Consider the following 26,063-nt stretch of genomic DNA (forward strand, 5'->3'; position numbering starts at 1 on the left):
TCCATCACCAACTCCCAGAGTTTACTCAAACTCATGTCCATTGAGTCAGTGATGCCATCCATCCCTGCTTATATACTTACTGAGGACACTTTGTGTGAGAGAAGTCAGTTGTGTCTTGCTGCTTTCAAGATTTTCTCTTTATCTTTGGCTGTTCAAAGTGTCTTTATGTGGATCTCTTTATTTTTACATGGTGTTTGTAGAGCTTCTTGGACATTTATGTTCATGTTTTTCATCAAATTTGGGGAAGTTTTCAATTATTATTTTCTCAAATATTCTGTCCACCCCATTTCGCTCTTTTCTCCTTCTGGGACTCCCACAATCCATATGTTGGTACACTGGTTTGTGTTCTGTAGGTACCTTACTGTGTTTATTTTTCTTCTGTCAGTTTTCTTTTTTTTCCTCAGACTTGATAATTTCCATTGTTCTGTCCTCAAGCTTGATGATTCTTTCTTTTGCTTGCCTAAATCTGCCTTTGAATCCATTTAGTCAATTCATTTAAGATATTGAACTTTTTGTCTCTAGAATTTCTTTTTTGGTTTCTTTATGTATTTTCTCTTTATTGATATTTCTGTTTTGTCTGTATAACATTTTATTGATTTTCTTCATATCTCTATATCAGTTTTTCTTGCTAAGTGTTGACCACTCATCATTCTGGTTTATGAACCATTGACTCAGGTCATTTAAAAAATTCTGAAATCAGACAGTTGATAGAAATGATAATCACAGATAGTTAATAACTATATGGAAAGATTCTTCAAAAATGAAAATGAAAACAACTGAATGTAAATAAAACAGCAAAATACAAACTTAAATGAGATAACATCTTTTTCCTACCAAATGGAGGATGATGAATAAAACTTTATGCCAAGTAGTGGAAGAGTTCTGTAATACTATATTTGGAAAGAATATCCGATCACAGAACTCTTTTTTTTCCTTAGGGCCTCTTGCAGGTTTTATATAACAGATATTGAGAGATGCAGAGTTACGGTATTCAGTTAATAAAAAAAAATACAGAGAGGAGATACAACACACTATGCTAGAGCCTGTAGGTATCCCAAGGTGAAAAAGATTTATCCAGTGATACTGACACATATATGTTAACTGTGCCACAAGTAACTGTCAGTGAAATAAATGTAGTGCTACAGAGGAGTCAGGACTTCTAAATGGTTTATCAGAAAAGGCCTTATCAAAGAGCTTTGTTTTAAATAAATATTGGAGAGAATTCCTTGGCAGTCTAGTGGTTAAGACTCTGGGCTTCCACTGCTGGTGACTTGGATTCAGTCCCTGGTTGGGGAAGTAAGATCCTGAAAGCTGAGTGGCACCCCCCCCCCCCCACACACACACACAAAAAGTAAGCATTGGAATTTCATCAGGTAGAAGTCATTTGCAGTTGGAAGACAGTAGTATGAGAATGGTATGATGAGAACTTTAGTGAGGAAAATAAATAACCTTATTCCATAACCAGAGTAATTGTTTTCAGAACTTAAATCTCCTTTCTACTATCTCCTTCAGTGTTTTTGCTTAGGATAAAGTCCAACATCTAAACATGACTAATACTTAGGGTGACAAACTGAGACAGTTTTGAGAGTGAAAGGATCACGTTAATGATTACATGGGGATGGTTGACATAGGCTGAGATGCTTTGGGCTAACTGGAATATGTGGTTACCCTTTCCATAAAGAATGTCCGTTGTTTGGCCCATGATTTGTCATCAGCTTTGTCTTACAGTGCTGACTCGCTTTAGTCCCAGAATTCTTACCCACCTAGCCTTTCTGTTGTTTGAATTCTCTATGTTTTTTTCCTGCTAAGAACCTTTACATTTGCTGTTCTTTTCTTGAATCTTTTCTTTTATCTTTTCATTTAATTCTTAGTTATCCTTCAGAAATTAAATTATGGAATAATTTCTGTTTCTTTCTTGACCTCCTCTATAGGTTAGCTAATCATGGAGAGTTAAGATTTATCTAAATCTGAAGATGTGTTAGAAACGATAGTTCTTACGATCAGTTGGAGGGGGTGTGGTTTTAGTAGTAGGTAAGTTATGTCCAACTCTTGCGACCCCATGGACTGTAACCCGCCAAGACTCCTCTGTTCATGGAATTTCCCAGGCAAGAATACTGGAGTGGGTTACCATTTCCTTCTCCAGGTGATATTCCTGCCTCAGGAATCAAACCTACATCTCCTGCATTGCAGGCAGATTCTTTATGACTGAGCCACCAAGGAAGCCCAATTGAATGGCAGAAAATATTTTGAGAGTTCTTTGAATTCTGGGGTGTTGGGGGTCCTACTAAAATGAAAAAAAGGAATCAGTGGTGAAAAGAGTAAATTTTAGAGAAGAAGACAGTGAAGGACATTTGACAGTTTTCAGTCTCTACTTAATCATTGAAAAATCCAGTTTCAACTTTCTGAAAATAGAGCTTTTGGTTTAGTTTTCACTGAATAAGTTTATCATATAAACTCTTAAATTGTTGCAGATATTAAAACCAGTTTGAGAAAAGTGTTTATGGTGTTAGGCATTTTCGCAGTTATGTCCAGAGAATTTGCAAAGTTATATGGTGGACTTCCCTCATAGCTCAGTTGGTAAAGAATCCGCATGCAGTGCAGGAGTCTGCCTGCAATTCAGGAGATCTGGGTTCGATCCCTGGGTTTGGAAGATCCGCTGAAGAAGGCAGTGGCAACCCACTATATGGTATTCTTGCCTGGAGAATCCCATGGACAGAGGAGTCTGGTCGGCTACAGTCCACGGGGTTGCAAAGAGTTGGACATGACTGAGCAACTAACACACACATGGTGAATAAAATAGAAGATTAACATTTTAAAATAAAAATTATTGGTCCAGGAGTCAATAAATTTCTGTGATTTTTTTTCCCCCCCCCATACCACACTGTGTGCAGATTTAGTTCCCCAACCAGGGATGCAATCTGGTTCCTTTGCAGTGGAAATGCAGTGTCCTAACCACTGGACTACTAGGGAATTCCCTCTGTGATTTTTTAAATGTTTTAATTTTTTCCCGCAGGTGGTCGTGGGTGGTATTTATCAATTCACAGTATATTGGGATTTTTAGCCTCCTCTAGTATTCTTGCCTGGAGAAGGCAATGACACCCCACTCTTGCCTGGAAAACCCCATGGATGGAGCAGCCTGGTGGGCTGCAGTCCATGGGGTCGCTACGAGTCGGACACGACTAAGCGACTTCACTTTCACTTTCATGCATTGGAGAAGGAAATGGCAACCCACTCCAGTGTTCTTGCCTGGAGAATCCCAGGGATGGGGGAGCCTGGTGGGCTGCCATCTATGGGGTCGCACAGAGTCGGACATGACTGAAGTGACTTAGCAGCAGCAGTATTCTTGCCTGCAGAATCCCAGGAACGTCGGAGACTGGTGGGCTGTGTCTTTGGGGTCACATAGAGTCGGACACGACTGAAGCGACTTAGCAGCAGCAGCAGGATTAGGAAACCCACTCCAGTGTTCTTGCCTGAAGAATCCCAGGGGTGGGGGAGCCTGGTGGGCTGCTGTCTCTGGGGTCGCACAGAGTCGGACACGACTGAAGCGACTTAGCAGCAGCAGGGTTAGGGAACTTTAGTGTTCTATTTGGTAAGTAAAAATATACTTTATTCCCAGTGCTTAATTTTTGAAATAAAGAGGGGTAAGTCATTTTCCCAGTGCTTTCCTTTTATTTTAAGCAGTGGATACATTTTTACAAACAAATGTTGTAGTGTATCCTAATTTTTAAGATAAGAGAGGATATCTTTTATTAATGTCATCATATTGCTCCTTGGTGGCTCAGACAGTGAAGAATCTGCCTGTGATACAGGAGACGGGTTCAATCCCTGGGTCAGGATGATACCCTAGAGAAGGGAATGGCTACCCATTCCAGTATTCTTGCCTGTAGAATTCTATTTCAGAGGAGCCCAGTAGACTACAGTCTATGGGATCACAAAGAGTTGGACACGGCTCAGGTGACTAGCACTTTCACTGTATAGTTATGACTTGCTAATCATATGCTAAATGCTTTTCATTTAATCATGCTAGCAATTCTGGAAAGTGTTCAGTTCAGTTCAGTTCAGTCGCTCAGTTGTGTCCGACTCTCCACGACCCCATGAATCACAGCACGCCAGGCCTCCCTATCCATCACCAACTCCCTGAGTTCACTCAAACTCATGTCCACAGAGTCGGTGATACCATCCAGCCATCTCATTCTCGGTCGTCGGTATCACTATATTTTTATTTTATGGGTAAAGAAATTTGAAAGTAAAAATCTCTTATTAAAGTTGTAGCATTTATTTTATAAGTTTACATATGGAACAGTTACATGTTTTGAAAGGGGTAGAACCCATAAGACTATTTTGATAACTAAAAATGAACTGGTATTTGTTGTCTTAAGTTAATATCCATATTCATTTGTTTATTTTTTTAATTTTAGGTTTTGTGGTATTGAGAAAATCCTTACCTATACAGAATAGTTATTACAGATTCTTAAAATCAGCTTGGCTTTTAAGTCCAGTTAAATCTTTTATGAAACTTGAGGATTGAGTAATACATTATTCAAAGCTAAATTACAGTTTATATCTAATTTTTATTTGTAAATATACAGGTTAGACAAGAAGCACCCAAACAAATTTAGAAAAACTTCCATATTATAACAAAGCTAAGTCTTACTTGTACATTTGTTGTCACCCCAGTGTTAGATTTTAGGCCAAGCAGGTGTTCTGCAGTTCTGATGTAGTCCATAATTGAGAGTGGTGTTAGCGTTACCTGGCTTGTGCAGTGTTAAGTGAGTAGTCACCAACAGATTTGAATTAAAAGATCAAAAGGGCAAACAACCCAATCAAAAAATGAGCAGAAGATCTAAATTAGACATTTCTCCGAAGAATACATGTGGATAGTCAACAGACACATGAAAAGGTGCTCAACATCACTATTATGGATTTTAAAAAAATTTAGTTTTACTTGGAGGATAATTGCTTTACAGTGTTGTGTTGGTTTCTGCCATATATCAGCGTGAATCAGCCATAGGTATACGGACTTTCCTTCCCTTTTGAACCTCCCTCCTACTTCCCACCCCATCCCACCCCGCTAGGTTGTCACAGAGCACCGAGTTGAGCTCCCTATATCATACAGATCTGTGTTACATATGATAATGTATGTTTCAATGCTGTTCTCTCAATTCATCCCGCCTTCTTCCCCTGCTGTGTCCACAAGTCTTTTCTCTATGTCTGCTTCTCTATTATTGCTCTGCAGATAGGTTCATTAGTACCATTTTTCTGTTGTTGTTGTTTAATAGGTAAGTTTTATCTTACTCTTCTGTGATCCCATGGACTAGCCCACCAGGCTCCTTTGTGCATTGGATTTTCTAGGCAAGAATACTAGAGTGGGTTGCCATTTCCTTCTCTAGGGGACCATTTTTGTAGATTCCATATATATGTGTTAATACAAGATACTTGTTTTTCTCTTTTTGACTTCTCTCTGTATGATAAACTCTTTTAAGTTCATCCACCTCACTAGAACTGACACAAATTCGTTCCTTTTTATGGCTGAGTAATATTCTATTGTATATAACATCACTGCATATTAGAGAAATATAAATCAAAATTATAGTGAAGTGACCTCACACCAGTCAGACCTCACACCAGTCAGAATGGCCTCATGAAAAAGTCTACAAACAATAAATGCCAGAGAGGGGATGGAGAAAAGTGAATCCTTCTACACTGTTGGTGGGAATGTTCTCCACGTAACACTGGAAATTGTGCTTGAGGGGCTTCACTGTATTAAGAGTATTATTTATTTAATGGATTTGAATGTATGTTTTGAAAATTTCTGTTTGAAAAACACTGGCATGCTGACACACCATTCCCCTAGCCCTCTTGTTTCAGTTGGGCCTCTTGGTTTTTAGCACGCAAGACTTCATGGAAACAGTTTACTGGATGTGTTTTTAGAACAGCTTAATAGAGATGTAGTTCATATGCCATACAATTCACCCATTTAAAGCACATAATTCAATAGTTGTATTTTCACAGTTGTGCCCACATCAGTTTTAGATCATTTTCATCACCAGAAAAAGAAAAAGGCAGTGTTGTCTGAAAAGTTCATTTTCTTCAGACACTCAAACCCCTTTCAGTGTAGCCCAGTGCTTTCACTCTTTGGCTTGCAGAGTCACGTCTCCCATTTCCCTTTTATTCACATAGCTCATTGAGTGGATGGTAGGTAGAGTGGCCTTTACTGTTTCTTTCCTTTCTCAGTGTTTATATAGTTGAATTCAGTTATGTTAAATGTGTTTAATGAATCATCTGCATGATAATTTTTAAATTTTCTTTTTGTTTTCTTTTTGAAATCCAGGATGTACCTTCCCACCTTCCCGCCCCCCACTTTCTCTTTGGTATTTGGTATACCCATTCAATCTCAAATATCCATTTATTTAGTTCAGGGAAATTTTCTTCTATCATTTCACCTGTTCATTGTTCTCTTCCTTGGATTTGCCTTTGAGATTTCTTTTATACCTAATTGCTTAATCTTTCATGTTTTCATATAAAATATCTTCTAACTTTTTGTTTTTGTTTTTTGGAAGTTTATTGAGAACTCTGTCAAAAGCTTGCCCAGCAAAATTTTTATTTTCTTGTCTCCTAATTTTCACGGCCATCTGGGTATAGTTTTTTGTATCCATAGCCTCTCACATATCTCAGATAGCACTAAAAAGGAGAAATTTCTTTTCTGTAAATTGTTTCCTTCTGGAGTGGTTATTCTTTAATTCACCTTGAACCTTCTTTTTCACATAGTTAATTTCTTTCAGAAACCTGGGATCCTTGGTTGTCTTTTTGTTCAGTGAATCTTAAATATTATTGATTACTATACCTAGCTGTTGTGTTTCATTTGTAGTTATGTAGGTAGCTAGTAGCTAGGTAGTTCTTTTTCCCTGAAGTTTTCCCTTTGAATGGGGAGACTCATTCTGTAGTGGGTTTATTATGAAGCAGAGTTGCTTCTCTTCTTCCCTCATAGGTGAATAGTAGGTAGGGAGGCAGGAGGTTGGAATGCTCACACTTGCCAAAATGAGGAGGCCTTTAAAGACTAGAAGTGAAAAATTCTAGTTGTATCTTTATCAGCTTCTGAGTGGAGTTGCCTCTGCTTTACATTTCCCTTTCTCTATGTCTGTTTTAAAGGTCTGAAATTACTTCATACTTGGCTCTGTTTCTGTCTTGGGCCCTAACATACTTAAAAAGGAATCAATTCTGTAATTTGGCTAACTTTCATTTAAAGAGCAGCAGATTTCTGGCTTTCGCCTGAGAGTAAAACTTATTGATGGGATTGTTCTGCTCAATTTTGATTAGAAGTTTAACATAGTTCTAATAATAAGTGTTGTTACTAAGTTCTCAGTAAGTGTTGGCTGTGTTTTATTATTATTACAAATGTATATGATCTTTTGTGTTACGCGGTAGAAAAGTGATTTGTAGCTTTTCTGATTCACTTTGTTGTATACCTAAAACATTGTAGATCAACTATATTTCAGTTTTTAAAAGACCTTAAAAAATAGCTTTTTTAATAGGGAGAGTATGCGTATATCTCTTAATTTTTTATTTGGAGGTTTTGGCCTGAGAACCCTTTTATCCATACTAAATTCTTGTTTTACTCTATTTGGTAGTGTTTTTGTTTATATTGTTGTGAATTTGCATACTTTGGGTGAAGATTACAGCTCTTAAGGGAGGAAGAAGGGATACTAAAAATTATGAATGAAGAAGGATAATAATGTTACTTTTCTTTTTTTGCTTTTTCAGTTTGAACAGAAAACTGGTGCAGTATTTGATGAAATTGTAGAGAACTGTAAGTACCATTCTAAAGAAAAATCCCAAAACAATGGTGTCTTAGTAAATATAAATCTAGAGGAGGCATTTATCTATAACAGTGATTAGTTAGGGCTAATTAATGTGATGGTTCAGTTTGATTTGGTTTAGATCTTATCACACCCTTTTAGTATTTTAATAAAGTTAATCTGACTTGTAAGAATCTTACTCTTTTCTTTAAATATTCTCGTAGTTATTATTATTGAAATATAGCCATGGTTTGTGTATGTGTGGATCATATTGAACTTATCACTCAAACTTTGTTTTCAGGGTCTCTTAATTCTCTCTTCATATTTTTTCCATTGTTACATGATTTTCTTAAAAGAAACTTTGTTTCTTAGATTATAAAAGTAATACATTCAATTTTATAATACAAAAATGAATAAAGCAGAAAATAAAAACCTTTATCTTTACCATTCTCTAAAGAGAATCTGTTTTGAAAGTGTAATATATATCTTTCCAGACTTTTTTCTATGAATGTAAATATACATCTTTATGTGATGGGTGGGAAGAATGTACTGTTCTTGCACTTTTCACACAATTGCCTGGACATCTGTTAGTGTGTATGGACCCATTTTATCCTCTTTGGTCTGTGCTCAGTATTTTCTTGTCTCATTGTACGATAAGTTAACCAGATTCCTCTTTTACATGTGTGTATATTATTTTCAACTTTTTACTGTTACAAACAGTGTTAAGTATGCATTTCTATACACATTTTTGTCTACTTATTGAAGTGTTTTTATAGAATAAATTCCAAGAATAGAATTTTTTCTTCCAGTTTTATTGAGATGTAATTGACATGTTTGACTTACGTACATTATTAAATGATTACCACAGTAAGTTTAGTGAATCTAAGAATAGAATTGATGAATCATCAAAGGATGTTTGTGCACTTGTTTATGATGGATAAATTTCATCATCTAAAATTGCTAAGGCAAGGGAAATGTGCTTTTCTTTTATTTTCTGTTTACCTTCACTAAAGGGATCTGTTAGTACCTTATTTCTCTTGGGAATTAGTTTGTAAATATTTTTTGAGTGATAACAGTTCTTTAGACTACATATTGAAAAGTAACTGGTGCTCCTGATCTTCAGTGGATTTAATTATTAAATGTCCTTTTTGTTGCATGCAAGTTTCAAAAATAGACTTTTGCTCCCTTGTCTCAAGGAAAAAGATTTAGAAGTATACTGGGGTATTTCACAGAAATCAGGGAGGAGATAAAGAACACATTTCCTCCAGGGAACTTAGTGAAACGTGATCATGGGCCTCCTGTCTCTAGTACTGCCAAAAAGCACTTATGCTCCAGTGACTTTTAGTCTTTTTGTTTATCCATTTTAGATTTTAAGTTCCTAGTAAAAAGGTTATAATTGGTCCAGCTGGTTTATCTTTGAACCAGTTGTCTGTGGTCGGGGGAACCAGGGTCAAAAAGTAAAACATGCTGTTAGAAGGTATTCCTCAGCCATTACTTCTCACTTTCAGCCAGTAATTTTTGATTTCCTGCTTCTGGATATGCCTTTGCTCAAGTCTGTATACCGGAAATAGTAATTAATACTAGTAGTAATTAATCAAATAGCTTTCTAATGATGCTTTTGATTGGATACTTTTTTTGTGAAAGATGTTGCAGTAACAACAGTCTTAAAGCAGAAATCTTAAGGCAGTGATAAGCATGCTGCTATATGTGGGTCTTTACACACAACATTTGGAATTTATGTTTCTGGTGCAGGTGCTCTTTCTTGCTCCAGCCCTGCAAACATTTTTAGGCTAGGGGTTTGCAACCTGGGGATTTTATTTTATTTTATTTTATTTTTGCCGGCGGACCCCTCCCTGCTCCCTCGCAGGAAACGGGAAGGGGGGCGCCGGGGGCCTCCCACTTATTCTACACCTCTCATGTCTCTTCACCGTGCCAGACTAGAGTCAAGTTCAACAAGGTCTTCTTTCCCCGCTGATTCCGCAACCTGGGGATTTAAAACCAAATGATGGTGTGGTAAAGATTACCTTTTATCTCCCTCTTTCTGGTAGTTTATAATTAAGGGGCTGTTGAAGGCAGAGAAGTAATTAGCTTGGAAGAGGAAGTTGGCCTGCCTCCATAAGGGAGCTCAGGAACACAGACCTCTACATATTGAGAGAAGGGCAGACTGCTACATAGATGGTATTCTGGAAGTTTCTGGTTCCAGAGATGGTCACAGCCTACCATTTTGTCTTGATGTCCAGAAAAAAAGGAGATTCAGTTTCTCAGGCAAGTGCCTGAAAATGTCTTGTGTAATACCAGACCTAACTGTGTGTTCATTGCCCAAGACCACTAGGATATGGAACTTCAAATATTTGTTTAATGAATCAAGTTCAGCCTTCTAGGGTGCAGCCTTTCGGCAAACTACAGTGTCTGCTAATGTAATCCCATCAGTGAGGACTTTGGGAAATTTGGTTTAAACATGAAAAAAGTTAAATTGGCATTCCAAATATATAGTGTTTTCAATGAAAGAGATTTAAAAGAAAAAAAAATCTTCAATATTTTATGCAAATCAGAAGAGAAAGTAGGGTTGTCCACCTTCTAGTTTGTCATTTGTCTGGAGAATTGTGCTGTCGATTTTTTAAGGTAACATGTTGATAGTGGAAATGACTGATGTATAACTCATGTTCCTTTAACCATTGCTTCACATTATTTATGTGCAGTTTGAAAGAAGTTCAAAAGTAATTTTTGTTGATATATAGTTTATTTACAATGTTAATTTCTGCTATATAGCAAAGTGATTGCATTATACATTTTTTTAAATATTCATTTCCATTTATAGGATATTGAATATAGTTCCCTGTCTTATACAGTAGGACCTTGTTGTTGAGAGATTTTTAAAAAATGCTTTTAGATAACTGCTTCTTTAAATCAAGGACTTTGATTAATTAAATGGCTCTGAGGTAACCACCAGGGAAGAATCCACCTGCCAGTGCAGTTTTAGTCCCTGGATTGGGAGGATCTCCTGGAGAAGGAAATGGTCACCCACTCCGGTATTCTTGCCTGGGAAATCCTATGGATAAAGGAACCTGATGGGCTACAGCCCATGCGGTTACAAAAGAGTCAGACACGACTTGGTGACTAAATGATAACAACAAAGATAACCACTTGGTCATTTACCAGTGGTTAATTTTCTTACTGATAGAATAAGTTCATTGAATGTAACAGACTTGACAACTTCAAGGGAAAAATGAAGAGCATTGCTGAAAAATAAGAGCATTGCTGAATTTTCACGTGCAGTCTTTGGATTAAAAAACTATTCATATTATTTTGATCACTTGCAGTATACCAGCTTATTTGTGAAAAACTTTACATGTATTACTTTTAAAAAATCTTGATCATTACAAAACTGGTAGATTAGATTCAACTATGTGTTGATATAACAGAAACACAATAGAAACTCATTTTCCATATGAAAGAAGCCTAGATGAAAAAATGCTCTGGTTATCAGGAATACAGGGTGTTCTGGTTTTCTTTATCACTTCCTTAGCATGCGGCTTCCATTCTCTGATGTTCTGAGATGCCTGCTGTATCTTCAGCTTGTGTTGGTTAGGGAGGAAGGCAAAAAGGCATACTTCTCAATGGAATCAGCCTCTTAAGGAACTTTCCTAAAAACTCTATATATATACATTGGTTTCCATTTCATTAGCCATCCTGATTTTGAAGAAAACTAGGATTGTCCTTTAGCTGTGCCTGTTGGTGCCAACAGTAAAATTAAGGATCTCTTAAAGAAGAGAAAGGGAATTGTTACCAGGTATGTAATCTCTGCCATAACAACCTTCTGGATGAAGGTATTACAACTGTTTGTGTGTTACTAAGGAGGAAACTAAGGCTTCAGTTCAGTTCAGTCGCTCAGTCGTGTCCGACTCTTTGCAACCTCGTAGACTGTAGCCTGCCAGGCTTCTCCATCCATGGGATTCTCCAGGCAAGAATACTGGAGTGGGTTACCATTTCCTTCTCCAGGGGATCTTCCCGACCCAAGGATCGAACCCGGGTCTCCAGCATTGGAGGCAGACGCTTTAACCTCTGAGCCACCAGGGAAGCCAAGTTCCTCTAAGCTCCTCTTAAATCTCTTGTTACCTGTTTCTGAACTGCCCCCTAGTTCACTGGAATCACAGGTTTTGAATAGTAATTGTTGTTTGGTAGAAATAAAGGCATATTTAGAGATATTTTAATGAGTGTTAACCATGACAGGTTTTTGGCTTCCCTGGTGTCTCAGAGGGTAAAGCGTCTGCCTACAATGTGGTAGACCTGGGTTTGATCCCTGGGTCGGGAAGATCCCCTGGAGAAGGAAATGGCAACCCACTCCAGTACTCTTGCCTGGAAAATCCCACGGACTGAGAAGCCTGGTATGCTGTAGTCCATGGGGTCGCAAAGAGTGGACACGACTGAGCGACTTCACTTCATCAGCAGTAAAGAACCTGCTTGCAGTTCAGGAGACACAGGAGACATGGGTTCAGTCTCTGGGTTGGGAAGATTCCGCTGGAGGAGGGCATGGCAGCCCACTCCAGTGTTCTTGCATGGAGAATCCCTATGAACAAAGGATCCTGGCTAAAGTCCATAGAGCTGCAGAGAATCAGGCACAACTGAAGCGACTGAGCACACAGGAGCGTCAGTGTCAGTCTGTGTTTGAGTTATAAAACGTCCGTCTTATCAGTGCAGTTCAGTTTTTAAAAGGACTAATAAGTTGAGCAGTTTTCTTTTCAAACCTCAGAGCTACTTAAAAATTCCTGTTTATATGGCCTATTGCTGAGTATTGTTTTTGTCATTCCAGCATTTGAAGGAATATCTTCTTTATGAAAATGTTGAAATTAAAACTTAGAGTTGTCTTTAAAGATATAAATATGGGTATAAAACTGAGATGACTTTAACTTAAAACACCTCACCATTCTTAATAATTTTCTAGTTTATTAAATAAAAACATAGATTCTTTTTGAATTAAGCATTGTATTAAGGTTTTAAGCTAATTTTTGCTTTATTTCTATGTTGCTAAAAGGAATATGTATTTGAAAACAAGTTACACTTTTATTTCAAGATTGTTATCTTTAAAACTGAGTGGTGACAGGAAAAATGAGACTGAAAGGAAGACATGAGTTGTATATGAATTTTAGTTTATGTTGATAACTGGCATAAAAGATTGGTAGAGATGAAAGTATAAGATAAATGTTTAAATATAAGGTGATTTCAATACAGGGTTCTCATCCATTTTCCAATGAAAAGATCACAACCCTTAAGTTTTTAATATCTACAGTGCATATTGTCGTAGACATATAGATGAAAATCAGATGTCTGTTAATCATGTTAATTCAACTACTTATTAATTTGAATATATACATCTTTAAACTTCATGTTAAGTAATATTAATTTAGAAAATACCCCTTTTCTCATAGTTATTTTGTGAAAGAATTGTCAGTACCTAACATGCATATTTTAGAAATTTGACTTTGTTATCACTAGTGTCACTTCTTAAATCAGTTAATAGTTTTCTAGAGCCTACTGTCTAAATTATTTAAGATAAAACATAGTTTGAATTTGCATTCTTATTACTGATAATGTGCTGCTTAATGGATCACCATAAACTGGTTTAAAACGATAATTTTATTATGCTTGTTGATCTGTGGCTCAGATATTCAGAAACGATACATGTAAGATGTCTTGTTTTTGTTCCGCAGTATCTTGGTTCTTGGCTAGGAAGATTTGAAAGCTCAGTAGGGAGAATCTAGAAGTGTGTTGTGTATCACATTTATCCATTCATCTGTTGATGGACATTTAATTTGCTTCTGTGTCTTAGCTATTGTAAATGGTGCTGCTGTGAACATTGGTGTGCGTTGTGTCTTTTCAAATTAGTGTTTCATCTTTCCTGGATATGTGTCCAGGAATGGAATTGCTGGATCATATAGTAACCTTTTAGTTTTTTAAGGAAACTTCAGACTGTGTTCTGTAGTGACTGTCTCAGTTTACATTTCCACTAACAGTGTAGGAGGCTTCCTTTTCCTCCACGCTCTCTCCAGCATTTATTATTTGTGAGCTTGTTGACGATGGCCATTCTGACCAGTGTGAAGTGATAACCTCATTGTAGGTTTGATTTGCATTTTTCTGGTAATTAGCTATGCAGAGCATCTTTTCATGTGCCTGTTGGCCATCTGTATGTCTTTAGAGAAATGTCTATTTAGGTCTTATGCCCATTTTTTGGAGTGAATTGTTTTTTTGATTCTGAGTTGTATGATGTGTTTGCTTATTTTGGAAATTAAGCCTTTGCCAGTCACAAATATTTTCTTCCAAATATATTTCTACCTGTAAGTAGGTTGTCCTTTTTTTTTTTTTAATGATTTTCCTTTGCTGTGCAAAAACTTTTAAGTTTGGTTGCTGCTGCTGCTGCTGCTGCGGCACTTCAGTCGTGTCCGACTCTGTGTGACCCCATAGACGGAAGCCCACCAGGCTCCCCCGTCCCTGGGATTCTCCAGGCAAGAACGCTGGAGTAAGTTTGGTTTAGGTTCCATTTATTTTTGCTTTTACTCCTTTTACCTTGAGAGACTGATCTAAGAAAATTTTATGTCTGAGAATGGTTTGCTTATGTTCTCCTCTAGAAATTTAAGGTTTCATGTCTTGTCTTTAAGTCATTTTAAGTTTATTTTGATGTATGGTGTTAGGGAGTGGTCTAACTTCAGTGACACTTTTTATGACATAACTTTATATGACACTGTCCAACTTGCCCAACACCACTTACTAGAAAGACTTTTCTCCATTGTATATTCTTGCCTCCTTTGTTGAGGATTAATTGAATGTAGGAATGTGGGCGTATTTCTGGCCTCTCTATTTGTTCTGTTGATCCATACATCTGTTTTTGTGTGAATACTTTCATGTTTTGACTTCTGTAGGTTTGCAGTATTTCTGAAGTCTGGGATGTTATTCCTCTACCTTTGTTCTTTTTCCTCTGAACTACTTTGGCAATTCTCGGTCTTTTGTGATTCTGGGTAAATTTTAGGATCATTTGTTCTTTTTAGGATCATTTGTGAAAAATGTCATGGATAATTTGATAGGGATTGCATTAAATCAACAGATTGTGGTGTATAGTATGGCCATTTTAGCAATATTAATTCTTCAAATCTGATATCAATATTTTATTGTTTTCAGCATATGTCCTTTACCTCCTTGGTTAGGTTTATTCCTTTTTTTTTTAAACAATTTTAAATGAGATTATTTTTAAACTTTGTTTGTGACTTCATTGTTAGTGTAAAGAAATGCAGCAGATTTCTATATATTGAACTGTGTCTTATTATCTTGCTGAATTCATTTATTCTAATTGTTTTGTGTGGAGTCTTTAGGGTTTTTTATATAGAATATTGTATCATCTGCATACAGTGACAATTTTACTTCTTCCCTTCCAGTTTGGGTATGTTTTCTTGTTCTTGTCTGATTGCTGTGGCTAGGATTTCCAGTACTGTGTTGAAGAGAAGTGATGAGGGTGGACATGCTTGTACTCTTCCAGAATTTAGCAAGTAAGGCTTTTAGGCTTTCACTGTGGGGGTGTTACATTGACTGTGGGTTTGTCATAAATGGCTTTTATTATGTTGAAATATGTTCCCTTTGTACTTGTTTTGGTGAGTTTTTATCATGAATGAGTGTTGAATTTTATCATTTAGAGTTTCTGTTGCCTTATTGGCTTTCAGTTTGGAAAATCTGTCCATTGATGTCAGTGGGGTTTTAAAATATACTATTGTTATGTTCCCATCAATTTCTCTTTTTATGTCTGTTAGTACAATATTTTATGTGTTTAGGTGCTCCTATATTAAGTGATCCTTTTGGCATTATGTAGTGTCCTTCTCTGTCTACCTTTAGGACGTTTGTTTTAAAATCATTTTTTTTCTGAATGTTGCTATCACTTTCTTGTCATTTCCATTTACATGAAATACATTCTCCATCCCCTCACTTTCAATCTGTTTATGTCTTTTGCCCTAAAGTGGGTCTCTTTTTGGCAGTATAATTGTATATTCTTGTTTTATTATCTAGTCAGCCATTATGTGTCTTTTGATTGCAGCTTTTACTCCATTGACATTTATAATTGTTATTGATAAATATGTATTTATTGCCATTTTTCCTTGCCTGTCTTTATAGTTTTTAACCACATTTTCATTATTGATCAGTATATTGTTTGGTTTTGCTTATTTATGAATTTTGTGTTATTTTTGAATCATTGTTTATGTTACCACTTTGTTTTTTCATTATACTTGGTATTTGTATTCATTGTTTAGCTCTCATTCATTCATCACTGATGTATAGTAATTCATTATTAACGCTAACCCTAATAATTTCTGTTTATTCATTTTTAATTGTGGTGAAAAACACATAGTGCAGAATTTACCATCTTAGTCATTTTTAAGTGTGCAGTTTCGTAATATTAAGTACGTTCACATTTATGTGCAACAAATCTCTGAAACTATTTTGTCTTGCAAAACTGAAATTTCTATACCCATAGAACAAAAATACCCTCCCCTCTTAAAGTTTATACATGTTGTAACATGTATTAGGGTTTCCTTCCTTTTTAAGAAGGAGTTCGGAGAAGGCAATGGCAAGCCACTCCAGTACTATTGCCTAGAAAATCCCATGGATGGAGGAGCCTGGTAGGCTGCAGTCCGTGGGGTCGCTACTAGTCGGACACGACTGAGCGACTTCACTTTCACTTTTCACTTTCACACATTGGAGAAGGAAATGGCAACCCACTCCAGTGTTCTTGCCTGGAGAATCCCAGGGACGGGGGAGCCTGGTGGGCTTCCGTCTATGGGGTCACACAGAGTCGGACACGACTGAAGTGACTTAGCAGCAGCAGCAGCAGCAACATTCTGTTGTATACCTAATACCACATTTTGTTTATCTGTTTACCTATTGATGGCCATTTGGGTTGCTTCTGCCTCTTGTCTGTGTGAGTAATGCTGCAAATACCACCTTTTGATATGCTTGTTGGCCATTTGTCTTCTGGCTGCTGCTGCTGCTGCTGCTAAGTCACTTCAGTCGTGTCCGACTCTGTGTGACCCCATAGACGGAAGCCCACCAGGCTCCCCCGTCCCTGGGATTCTCCAGGCAAGAACACTGGAGTGGGTTGCCATTTCCTTCTCCATGTCTTCTGGCAGAAATGTGTTTTTCAGGTCCTATGACCATTTTTGAATTTTTATTCTTACTGTTGATTTATGAGTTCTTTATGTATTCTGGGTATTATTTCTTATCAGATGTATGATTTGCAAATACTTTCTTCCATTCCACATGATGCCCTTTTACTCTGTTGATAGTTCTTTTGGATGTGCAGAAGTTTCAAAAATTGTTTGTCCCATTTGTTTAGTTTTGCTTTTGTTGCTTGTGCTTTTGGTGTCATATACAAAAATTTATTGCCTAATCCAATGTCATGAAAGCTTTTCCCTATGTTTTCTTTTAGGAGTTTTATACTTTTAGGTCTTCTGTTTAAAATATAGCACAATTTCAAGATCTACTGTTTATAGGCTTCTTGATGTTTCTAGTTTTTCCATTGCGAATCTTTCCTCTATGAACATCCTTGTATGTCTTCTGATTCATATAATAAAGTATCATGTGTGGAATTCATGTAAAATCTATTATGGTGAATCTGTCAAAAAACAAATTTAGAATCTTTTGGTTTAGGACAGGAATTGGCTAACTTTTTCTCTAAAAGACCATATAGTAAATATTTTAGACATAATGCCATCTCTGTTGCAGCATATTCGACTCTGTCTTTTCAGCATGAAAGCAACCATAGACAGTACTTGAAGAGATTAGTGTTTGTTTCCAATGAAACTTAATTGGCACTGAATTTTGAATTTAGCATTATTTTCATGTGTCTTTTTTGTTTTTTAACTGTTTAAAAATGTGAAAATCATTCCTAGCTCATGGGTTATGTAGATAGGACACAGGTGGCTTTTGGATTTAGCATGCAGACGTAATTTACATACCTCTGCTCTAGAGTGTATATGTAAGGTGATTGCTCAGGCATTGGATGTGTACATTCTCAACTTACTAGAACTGCAAAATTTACTATTTTCAATTGTTTATATTTCTACCATTGTTTAGAGTTTTGGTCACTATGCATCTGGACAACACTTATTACTAGACTTAAATATTTTGTAATTATAGTAGGTATAACATGGAATTCATTTTTTAAATATTTATATTTAACTGATTAATAATTTAGTTGAATATTTTTTCATGTTTTTGGCTCTTTCTGGTTCCTCTCCTGCAAAATTTGTTGCCCACTGCTGTTGCACTGCTTACCTTTTCTTAACTGCATTGTAGGAGTTCTCTAAGTATCCTAAAGAACTGATATTTGTCAGTTATAAATATTAAAAATAAATTTTCCTAATTTGTGACTTGACCTAATAAGTCTTTGCATAAGCTGAAATTAATTTTAATATATTTGAATGATAATAAATAGAGTCTTTTCCTTTATGACTTGATTTTTTAAAAAAATTTTATTTAGGTAAACCTTTTCTAGGCTGACATCTGAAAGATGTTTCATGTTGTTTCTTAAAATGTTCATTGGTTTTACCTTTAACACACAGGTCTTTGAATTCTCATTGAGTTAACTGTTTTAACTGTTTCATGGTTTGGGTTAGGGAACTAATTTATTTCTTACCATAATACTAACAAATTATCTTATTCAGTTCAGTTCAGCTCAGTTCAGTCGCTCAGTCGTGTCCGACTCTCCGCGACCCTATGAATCACAGCACGCCAGGCCTCCCTGTCCATCACCAACTCCCGGAGTTCACTCAAACTCATGTCCACAGAGTCGGTGATGCCATCCAGCCATCTCATTCTCTGTTGTCCCCTTCTCCTCCTGCCCCCAACCTTTCCCAGCATCAGAGTCTTTTCCAGGGAGTCAACTCGTCGCATGAGGTGGCCAAAGTATTGCAGTTTCAGCATTCAGTTCAGTTCAGTCGCTCAGTCGTGTCCGACTCTCCACGACCCCATGAATCATTCAGTTCAGTTCAGTCGCACAGTTGTGTCCGACTCTCCGCAACCCCATGAATCACAGCATTACCGATCATCAAATACTGTTTTCTTCACACAGTTACTTGAAAAGCTATTCTGTATTGTATACCTATGGACTTTCCCCCACATTGTCCAATGGAATTTTTGTTTATTTCTTTGCCATGTTCTTTTAATTAATTTAGCTTTGCAATAAGTCTTGTTTGATAGCCTGATAGTTCACATACCTTGAAAATTTTTCTTCAGGAATGTCTCACTTATTCTTGTTACTGTTCATTTTAGAAATACTTTACCAAGTAGCTAACAAAACAAAATCGTAAGAGCAGAATTTTGATGGACTGTTTTTTGAGTCTGTCAGTCAACAGATAATTGGCATGTTTATGATACTGATTGTGAACTTTCTGTGTGTTTTTTATTTAATTCTTTATTGCCTTTCAATAAAATTTTATAATCTAAAGATTATCTTGTAAGCTTTTTATTTTATATTTTAGCGTTTAAGTCTTACTTAATTTGATATTTATTTTTGGATGCAGGATAAGATTGGGGTACAGTTTTTTCAGATGAGTAACTGTGGTAACATGTTAAATAACTTATCTTTTCATCTAAATAATTGATATTCATCAGTGAACTCAATTGGCACTGCTGAGATATATTTAAGTCATATATGTGCGGGAATCTTTTTCTGAATTTCTTTTACATTCTGTTAACATTTACCTAGTAATATTTATCATAAACCTATATTTATTGCTATATTATCTTCACTGATTTTATTAATAGTATATATTATTATAAGACATATAGTAATACTGTATATTTTTTGGATTTGAGGTATTGGCATTTCTTTGCCCTGCCAAACCAGTGTCTTAGTTTTAATATTTGTTACTTTAAAGCTTTTCTTTAGGCTCTTCATCCACTAAAGTTTAATATGATTCATTGAATATCCAAAAATAGTCTTTTGGAATTCTGATTGAAAATGTATACATTTATATGTTATTTTTTGGGAGAATAAGTATTTTACTATATTTTTCTGTTCAGAAACAAGCTAGATTTTAATGCAGATTTTGATTTATACCATTTACTTAATTTTTATAGTTGCTTTCAAGTAACTATTGTGTTTTTCTACTATCATTTATTCTTAAATATCTTATTTTTGAGTCCAGTTAAGTATAATAATTCTCCTATTTTTATCATTTAGGGATAATTGTTGGTTTTGGTCACATTTGCTAAAGCTTTAATACATTGAAAACTTCCCATTTTACAAGGAATGGCCAAAGAATATTTATATATTACTGGACTGAATTTACTAATATTTCATTAAGGATTTTTTTCTGACAGACTTTGTGTACAGCTGGAGTTATTTCTTCATTAAATGTTTTCTAGAATTCACAGGAAAACCTCCTTGGCTTGGAGATTTCTTGGTGTGAGGTTTTTTGTGGTTTTTTTTTTTTTGTGTGTGTGTGTGTGTGTTTTTTTAAAGGTATACATTTCCCATTTATTTTTACATTTTGAGCGTAATTGTTTTCCAAAATATTTTTGATGTCAGTTGTAGAACTTCTCCCCATGAAACCTCAGTTCCTGACCCTGAAATGCTACTCTTTTCTGTGAGAATGAATGTGCCTTCAAGGGACCTGGTCTGTCATGCACTTTTCACAAGGCTGTGCAAGTAGTAATAAATCAATCTTTGTGAGATTGAATATGTATTTGGTATGCACTTTTATTTTCCTAGGTATATAGAATGCTCTTTCAACTTTGTCCTTTAATACTAAAGGAAAGGAGAAAACCTATACATGCGTACAAAATCAAAACAGTATCAAATAACAGTTGTCCTTCAGAACCAAATATGTGACTGTTAGCTAGTGATTTTTTTTTCCTCATTCTTTCTTTTGAAAGTGAAAGTCACTCAGTTGTGTCTGACCTTTGCGACCTCATGGACCATAGACCGCCAGGCTCCCCTGTCTGTGGAATTTTCCAGGCAAGAGTACTGGACTGGTTTGCCATTTCCTACTCTGTGGTGTGAGGTTTTAAGTTATGAATTCAAATTTTTCAATAAATACAGGATTATTTATATATTATATTTACTCTGTGTCAGGTTTGTTATGTTTTCAAGTAGTTTGTTCATTTCACTTAACTGGTCTTTTCCTTTTAGGTTATAATTATTTTAAAAGTGGGAAGGAGGGACTTCCCTGGCAGTCCAGTGATTAAAACTGCCTTTCAATGCAGGCAGTGCAGGTTCAATCACTGCTCAGGGTGCTAGAATTCCACATGCCTAGGGTCCCAAAAACCAAAACATAAAACAGAAGCAATATTGTATTAACAAATTCAAAAAGACATAGAAAAGTGGTTCCCATCAATAAAATCTTTCTAAAAAATAAATGAAAGTAGGATGGATACTTTGCTGATAAAGATCTGTCTAGTCAAAGCTACGGTTTTTCCAGTAGTTGTGTATGGATGTGAGAGTTGGACCATAAAGAAAACTGAGTGCTGAAGAATTGACGCTTTTGAATTGTGGTGTTGAAGAAGACTCTTGAGAGTCTGTTGGACTGCAAGGAAATCAAATCAGTTAGTCCTAAAGGAAATCTGTCCTGAATATTAATTGGAAGGACTGATGCAGAAGTTGAAGCTCCACTACTTTGGCCACCTGATGCGAAGAACTGACTCACTGGAAAAGACCCTGATGCTGGGAAAGATCGAAGGCAGAAGGAAAAGGGGACAACAGAGGATGAGATGGTTGGATGGCATCTTCAACTTGAGTTTGAGTAGGCTCCTGGAGTTGGTGATGGACAGGGAAGCCTGGCATGCTGCAAGTCATGGGGTTGCAAAGAGTTGGACACGATTGAACGACTGAACTGAAGGATGGATAGTGGCAACTATTATGGTTTTAATTTACATTTCCCTGCTGACTGATGATTTCAAGCATTTTTTCAGTGTGTGTATTAGCTTTTCTTAAAATGTTCCTTTGTAAAGTGTCCCAAGTCTGCCTATTTTTTGAATTGTTGGTTTGTCTTTTCTGTTATAGTGTTGTAAGGGTTTTTTACGTATTCTGGATACAAATCTTTTGTTTTATAGATGGTTAGATAGAAATAGATGTGGATATATCTGTCTCCATCTATTCATGTATTCTGTGGCTGATGTTTTCATTATCTCTGTGGTGTCTTGATTGAAAAGCATAAGTTTTAATTTTGATGAAATTCCATGAAGTTCCATTTTTCGTTGGTAAGTCACTCAGTTGTGTTTGACTTTGTGACCCCATAGACTGTAGCTCGCCAGGCTTCTCTGTCCTTCACCATCTCCTGGAGCTTGCTCAAACTCATGTCCATCGAGTTGGTGATACCATCCAGCCATCTTGCCCTCTGTCAGACCCTTCTCCTGCTTTCAGTCTTTCCCAGCATCAGGGTCTTTTCCAATGAGTCTGCTCATTGCATAAGGTGGCTAAAGTATTGGAGCTTTAGCATCAGTCCTTCAATGAATATCAGGGTTGATTTCCTTCAGGATTGACTGGTTTGATCACCTTGCTGTCTAAGGGACTCTTCTCCAACGCCACAGTTTGAAAGCATCAATTCTTCAGCGCTCAGCTTTCTTTATGGTCCAACTCATAGATCTATACATGACTACTGGAAAAATTATAGCTTTGACTGTATGGACCTTTGTTGGCAAAGTAATGTCTCTGCTTTTTAATATGCTGTCTAGGTTGGTCATAGCTTTTCTTACAAAGAACAAGTGTCTTAATTTCATGGCTGCAGTCACCATCTGCAGTGATTTTGGAGCCCAAGAAAATAATCTTTTTTCTGATTGATTTATTCTGATACTTTTTTGAAGATTAAATGTTCTGTATGTTTGGTTTTATTTTGGACTCATACTATTCCAAGGATCTATACCACATTGTATTAATTACTTTAGTTTTATATTAGATCACATAGTCTAAGCCATTTTTTTCAAAAGTTGTTTTTTCTATTCCAGATCTTTTGCATTTTCATGCAGTTTCTTAGAAACACCTTGTTATTTTCTATAAAAAAGCTTCCTGGGATTTTGATTGGGATTCTCATCTGTAGATGAGTTTGGGGAGAATTGACATCTAAATGAGTTTTCCCATTCATGAATGTTTTTTGTATCTTTTAAAAAATGTATTTAGATTATCTTTCCTTTCAGCAGGGTTTTGTAGTTTTTAAGTACGAGTCTTACACATATTTTGTTATCCCTGTACATTTAAAATTTCTTGTGCTATTGTAGATGAAATTTTAAAAATTATATTTGCTGATGTATAATTTATGTATAAGATATAGTGTATCATGAAATCATTTTTAACTTCTTACTTCAAAATAGTTACAGACTTATAAAACAAGTTAGTGTAAGCCAGCCATCTCTTCTTAAAATTTGCTTTGTCTATTTAACTCCTTTGTATTTACACAGACATTTTAGAATCAACATGTAAAGGTATATAGATAAACCATTGGCTATTTGATTAGAATTGCATTAAATATGTGGATTAATTTGGAGGAGAATTGACATCTCAAATATATCCATGAGCATGGCATATTTCTGAGTTTATTTAGTTCTTTAAATCTGTAAATAATTAGTAAATTATTAAATTTCTAAATAATCTTTTATAGTTTTAGCCTATAGATTTTGCATGTATTTAAGAAATTAGCATTCCTGTTTTTCTTTTGGTTTTTTCAGTATTTTGCCTCAGTTTTGTATGTATGTGGATAAATTAAGGGACAGTTTTCCCCCATACTAGCTAATTTTTCTTTTCCAAGTCAGTTAATAACAGTCCATTGTTTCCTTACTAATTTGAAATTTAATATTCCTATTTTTTATTGTATTGTAATGATTAAAGAAATTTTTTAAAAATTTCCAGTTGATCTTTATTATCTTTGTAGATGCCTTTTCTCAGGTTGAGGACCTTCTCTTCTCTGTATTTGCGAAAAGATTTTTTTCATGAATGACTATTTTGTCAAATGGTTTCTTTTCATATGCTGAAATGATCATTTTTTTTCTTTATTGTGTTAATGTGATGAATTGATTTTTGAATCTTAAACCCACCTTGCATTCGTGATATAAATCGTACGTTGTCATGATATATTGTTTGTTTTATATCTTTTAAAATCCAATTTGCTAATATTTTTAAGCACCTATATTTATGAAGGATATTGGTATGTAGTTTTTTTTGTTTTTTTCTGGTCACATCTTTCTCTGGCTTTGGTTCCAGGGTGATAATGGCTTCATAATATTAGTTAGAAAGTGTTCCTTTCTCTTATATTTGCTGAAATAATTCATATAAGGTGGGTATTACTTCTTCCTCAAGTATTTAATTTACTAGTGATGTCATCTAGTCTTGATGTTGTTCATATTTTCTATTTCTTCTGTGTAATTTACACCTTTCAAGGCATTTTCTCATAAGTCAGCACAGTCTGGTAGAACTTTCTCTATTGAAATATCTATGTTGTACTACACCATTAAAGTATAGTAGTCACTGTCTGTGGCGGTAGAGTACTTGAAATGTGATTAAGTGCAGAACTGAAGTTCTAATTTTATTTAAGCATGTAGCTGGTGACTTACTGTACTGGGTATTATAGATCTAAGTTGTGAATTCATTTCCATAGAATTATTAATAATTTTTAAATGTATTGTCATATACTATGAATAATAGTTTTAGTTTATGTTCATAGTTTTAAAGTTTTTTTCTACATAGTTGTTTATAGGGAATACCCTGGTGGTCCAATGGTTATTAGGATTCTGAGCTTCCACTACAGGGAACCTGGATTTGATCCCTGCTCAGGGAACTAATGCCCTGCAAGCTGTGTACTATGGTAAAAAACACAGACACACGCACACAATTGGGAGATACAAGGTTGTTTATAATATTATTTTTATTCTCTAATGAAACCTTGGTGCTGTCTCTTTTACTCCTGAGGATTGGTAATTTGTGTCTTCTCTCTCTATCCTTTCCTCCTCTTTGTATTTTTTATTAAAATATTTTAAGTATAAAAATACACATAAACTAAAATTTACCATTTTTATAATTTTTAAATGTTCAGTTCAGTAGTGTTCACTACATTTAGATTGCTGTGCAGCCAGTCTGTTAACTTTTCATCTTGCAAAAGTGAAAGTCTGTAACTATTAAACTCCCCATTTATCCTCTCAGCTGTGTCATCTACCTCTTTATTGTCTGTCTCTATGAATTTTACTATTCTGGGTACTTCATATAAGTGGGATTATACGGTATTTGTCTTTATGGGACAAATGGGTTTATTTCATTTAAAATGATGTCCTCAAGGTTCATCTGTGTTGAAGCAGATGTCAGAATTTCCTTCCTTTTTAAGACTGAGTAATATTCCACCATGGGCTTCCCTGGTGGCTCAGCGGTAAAGAATCTCCTGTCAATGCAAAAGACATAGTTTTGATCCTTGGGCTCCAAAGATCCTCTGGAGAAGGAAGTGGCAGCCCACTCCGGTATTCTTGACTGGGAAATCCCATGAACAGAAGAACCTGGCGGGCTACAGTACATGGGGTTGCAAAAGAGTCATACAGAACTTAGAGACTGAAAGCAACAACAGCAACAATATTTCATCATATGGATATACTACATTTTATCAGTTCAGTCAGCAATGGACAGATACTTGAATTACTTCCATCTTTAAGCCATTGTAAATAATACTGCAGTGAACATGGTATACAGATATAAATATCTCTTACAGACGATGCTTTTTATTCTTTTGAGATCATGTGGTAATTCCATTTTCAACTCTTTGAGAAACTGCTGTACTGTTTTATATAGCAGATGTACCACTTTGCCTTCACACCAACAGTGTGCAAGGGTTCCGGTTTCTCCACATCCTCACCTATGTGGTTATTTTTGCTTTTTGATAGTAGTTAGCCTACTGAATGTGAGTTGATATCTAATTTCAGTTTTGATTTACATTTCCCAAATACTTAGTGATGTTGAACATCTTTTTCATGTATTTGTTTGCCTTTTTTATTTTTTCTGTTTATGGTTAGTTTGTCTAGAAACTTATCATTTTTGTTCTTTTTGAAGATCTTGCTTTCGGTTTTTCTTCATTGTTTGTTTTCTGTTATATAGATTTTTCTTTTTATCTTCAGTACTCCTTCTGTTGAGTTGGCCAAATGTTCATTTGCTTTTAAGTAAAGTTAAAAGACATTAATATTTTCACTTTTACCAAGAACTTTATTGAACAGTATATTCAGTAACCAAATAATCTTTTTGGCCAACCAAATGAACTTTTT

At 35.7% G+C, this 26,063-nt stretch overlaps 1 protein-coding gene across 5 annotated transcripts in view; it reads left to right on the top strand.

The window, feature by feature from the left end:
- The window catches only part of ZMYM4 (zinc finger MYM-type containing 4), a 166,472-nt gene that overhangs the window by 46,267 nt on the left and 94,142 nt on the right, over window positions 1-26,063 (top strand). For all 5 annotated transcript variants that reach the window (XM_055401953.2, XM_088835131.1, XM_055401954.2 and 2 more), the window contains one exon: window positions 7,762-7,807. In XM_055401953.2, the coding sequence (XP_055257928.2) occupies window positions 7,762-7,807 (46 nt within the window). Of the gene's footprint in view, window positions 1-7,761; window positions 7,808-26,063 lie in introns of those variants that run through there.

The sequence above is a fragment of the Moschus berezovskii genome, chromosome 4, assembly GCF_049115385.1.
Source record: "Moschus berezovskii isolate FMDL1 chromosome 4, NW_MosBer_1.0, whole genome shotgun sequence".
Taxonomy (NCBI): Eukaryota; Metazoa; Chordata; class Mammalia; order Artiodactyla; family Moschidae; genus Moschus; species Moschus berezovskii.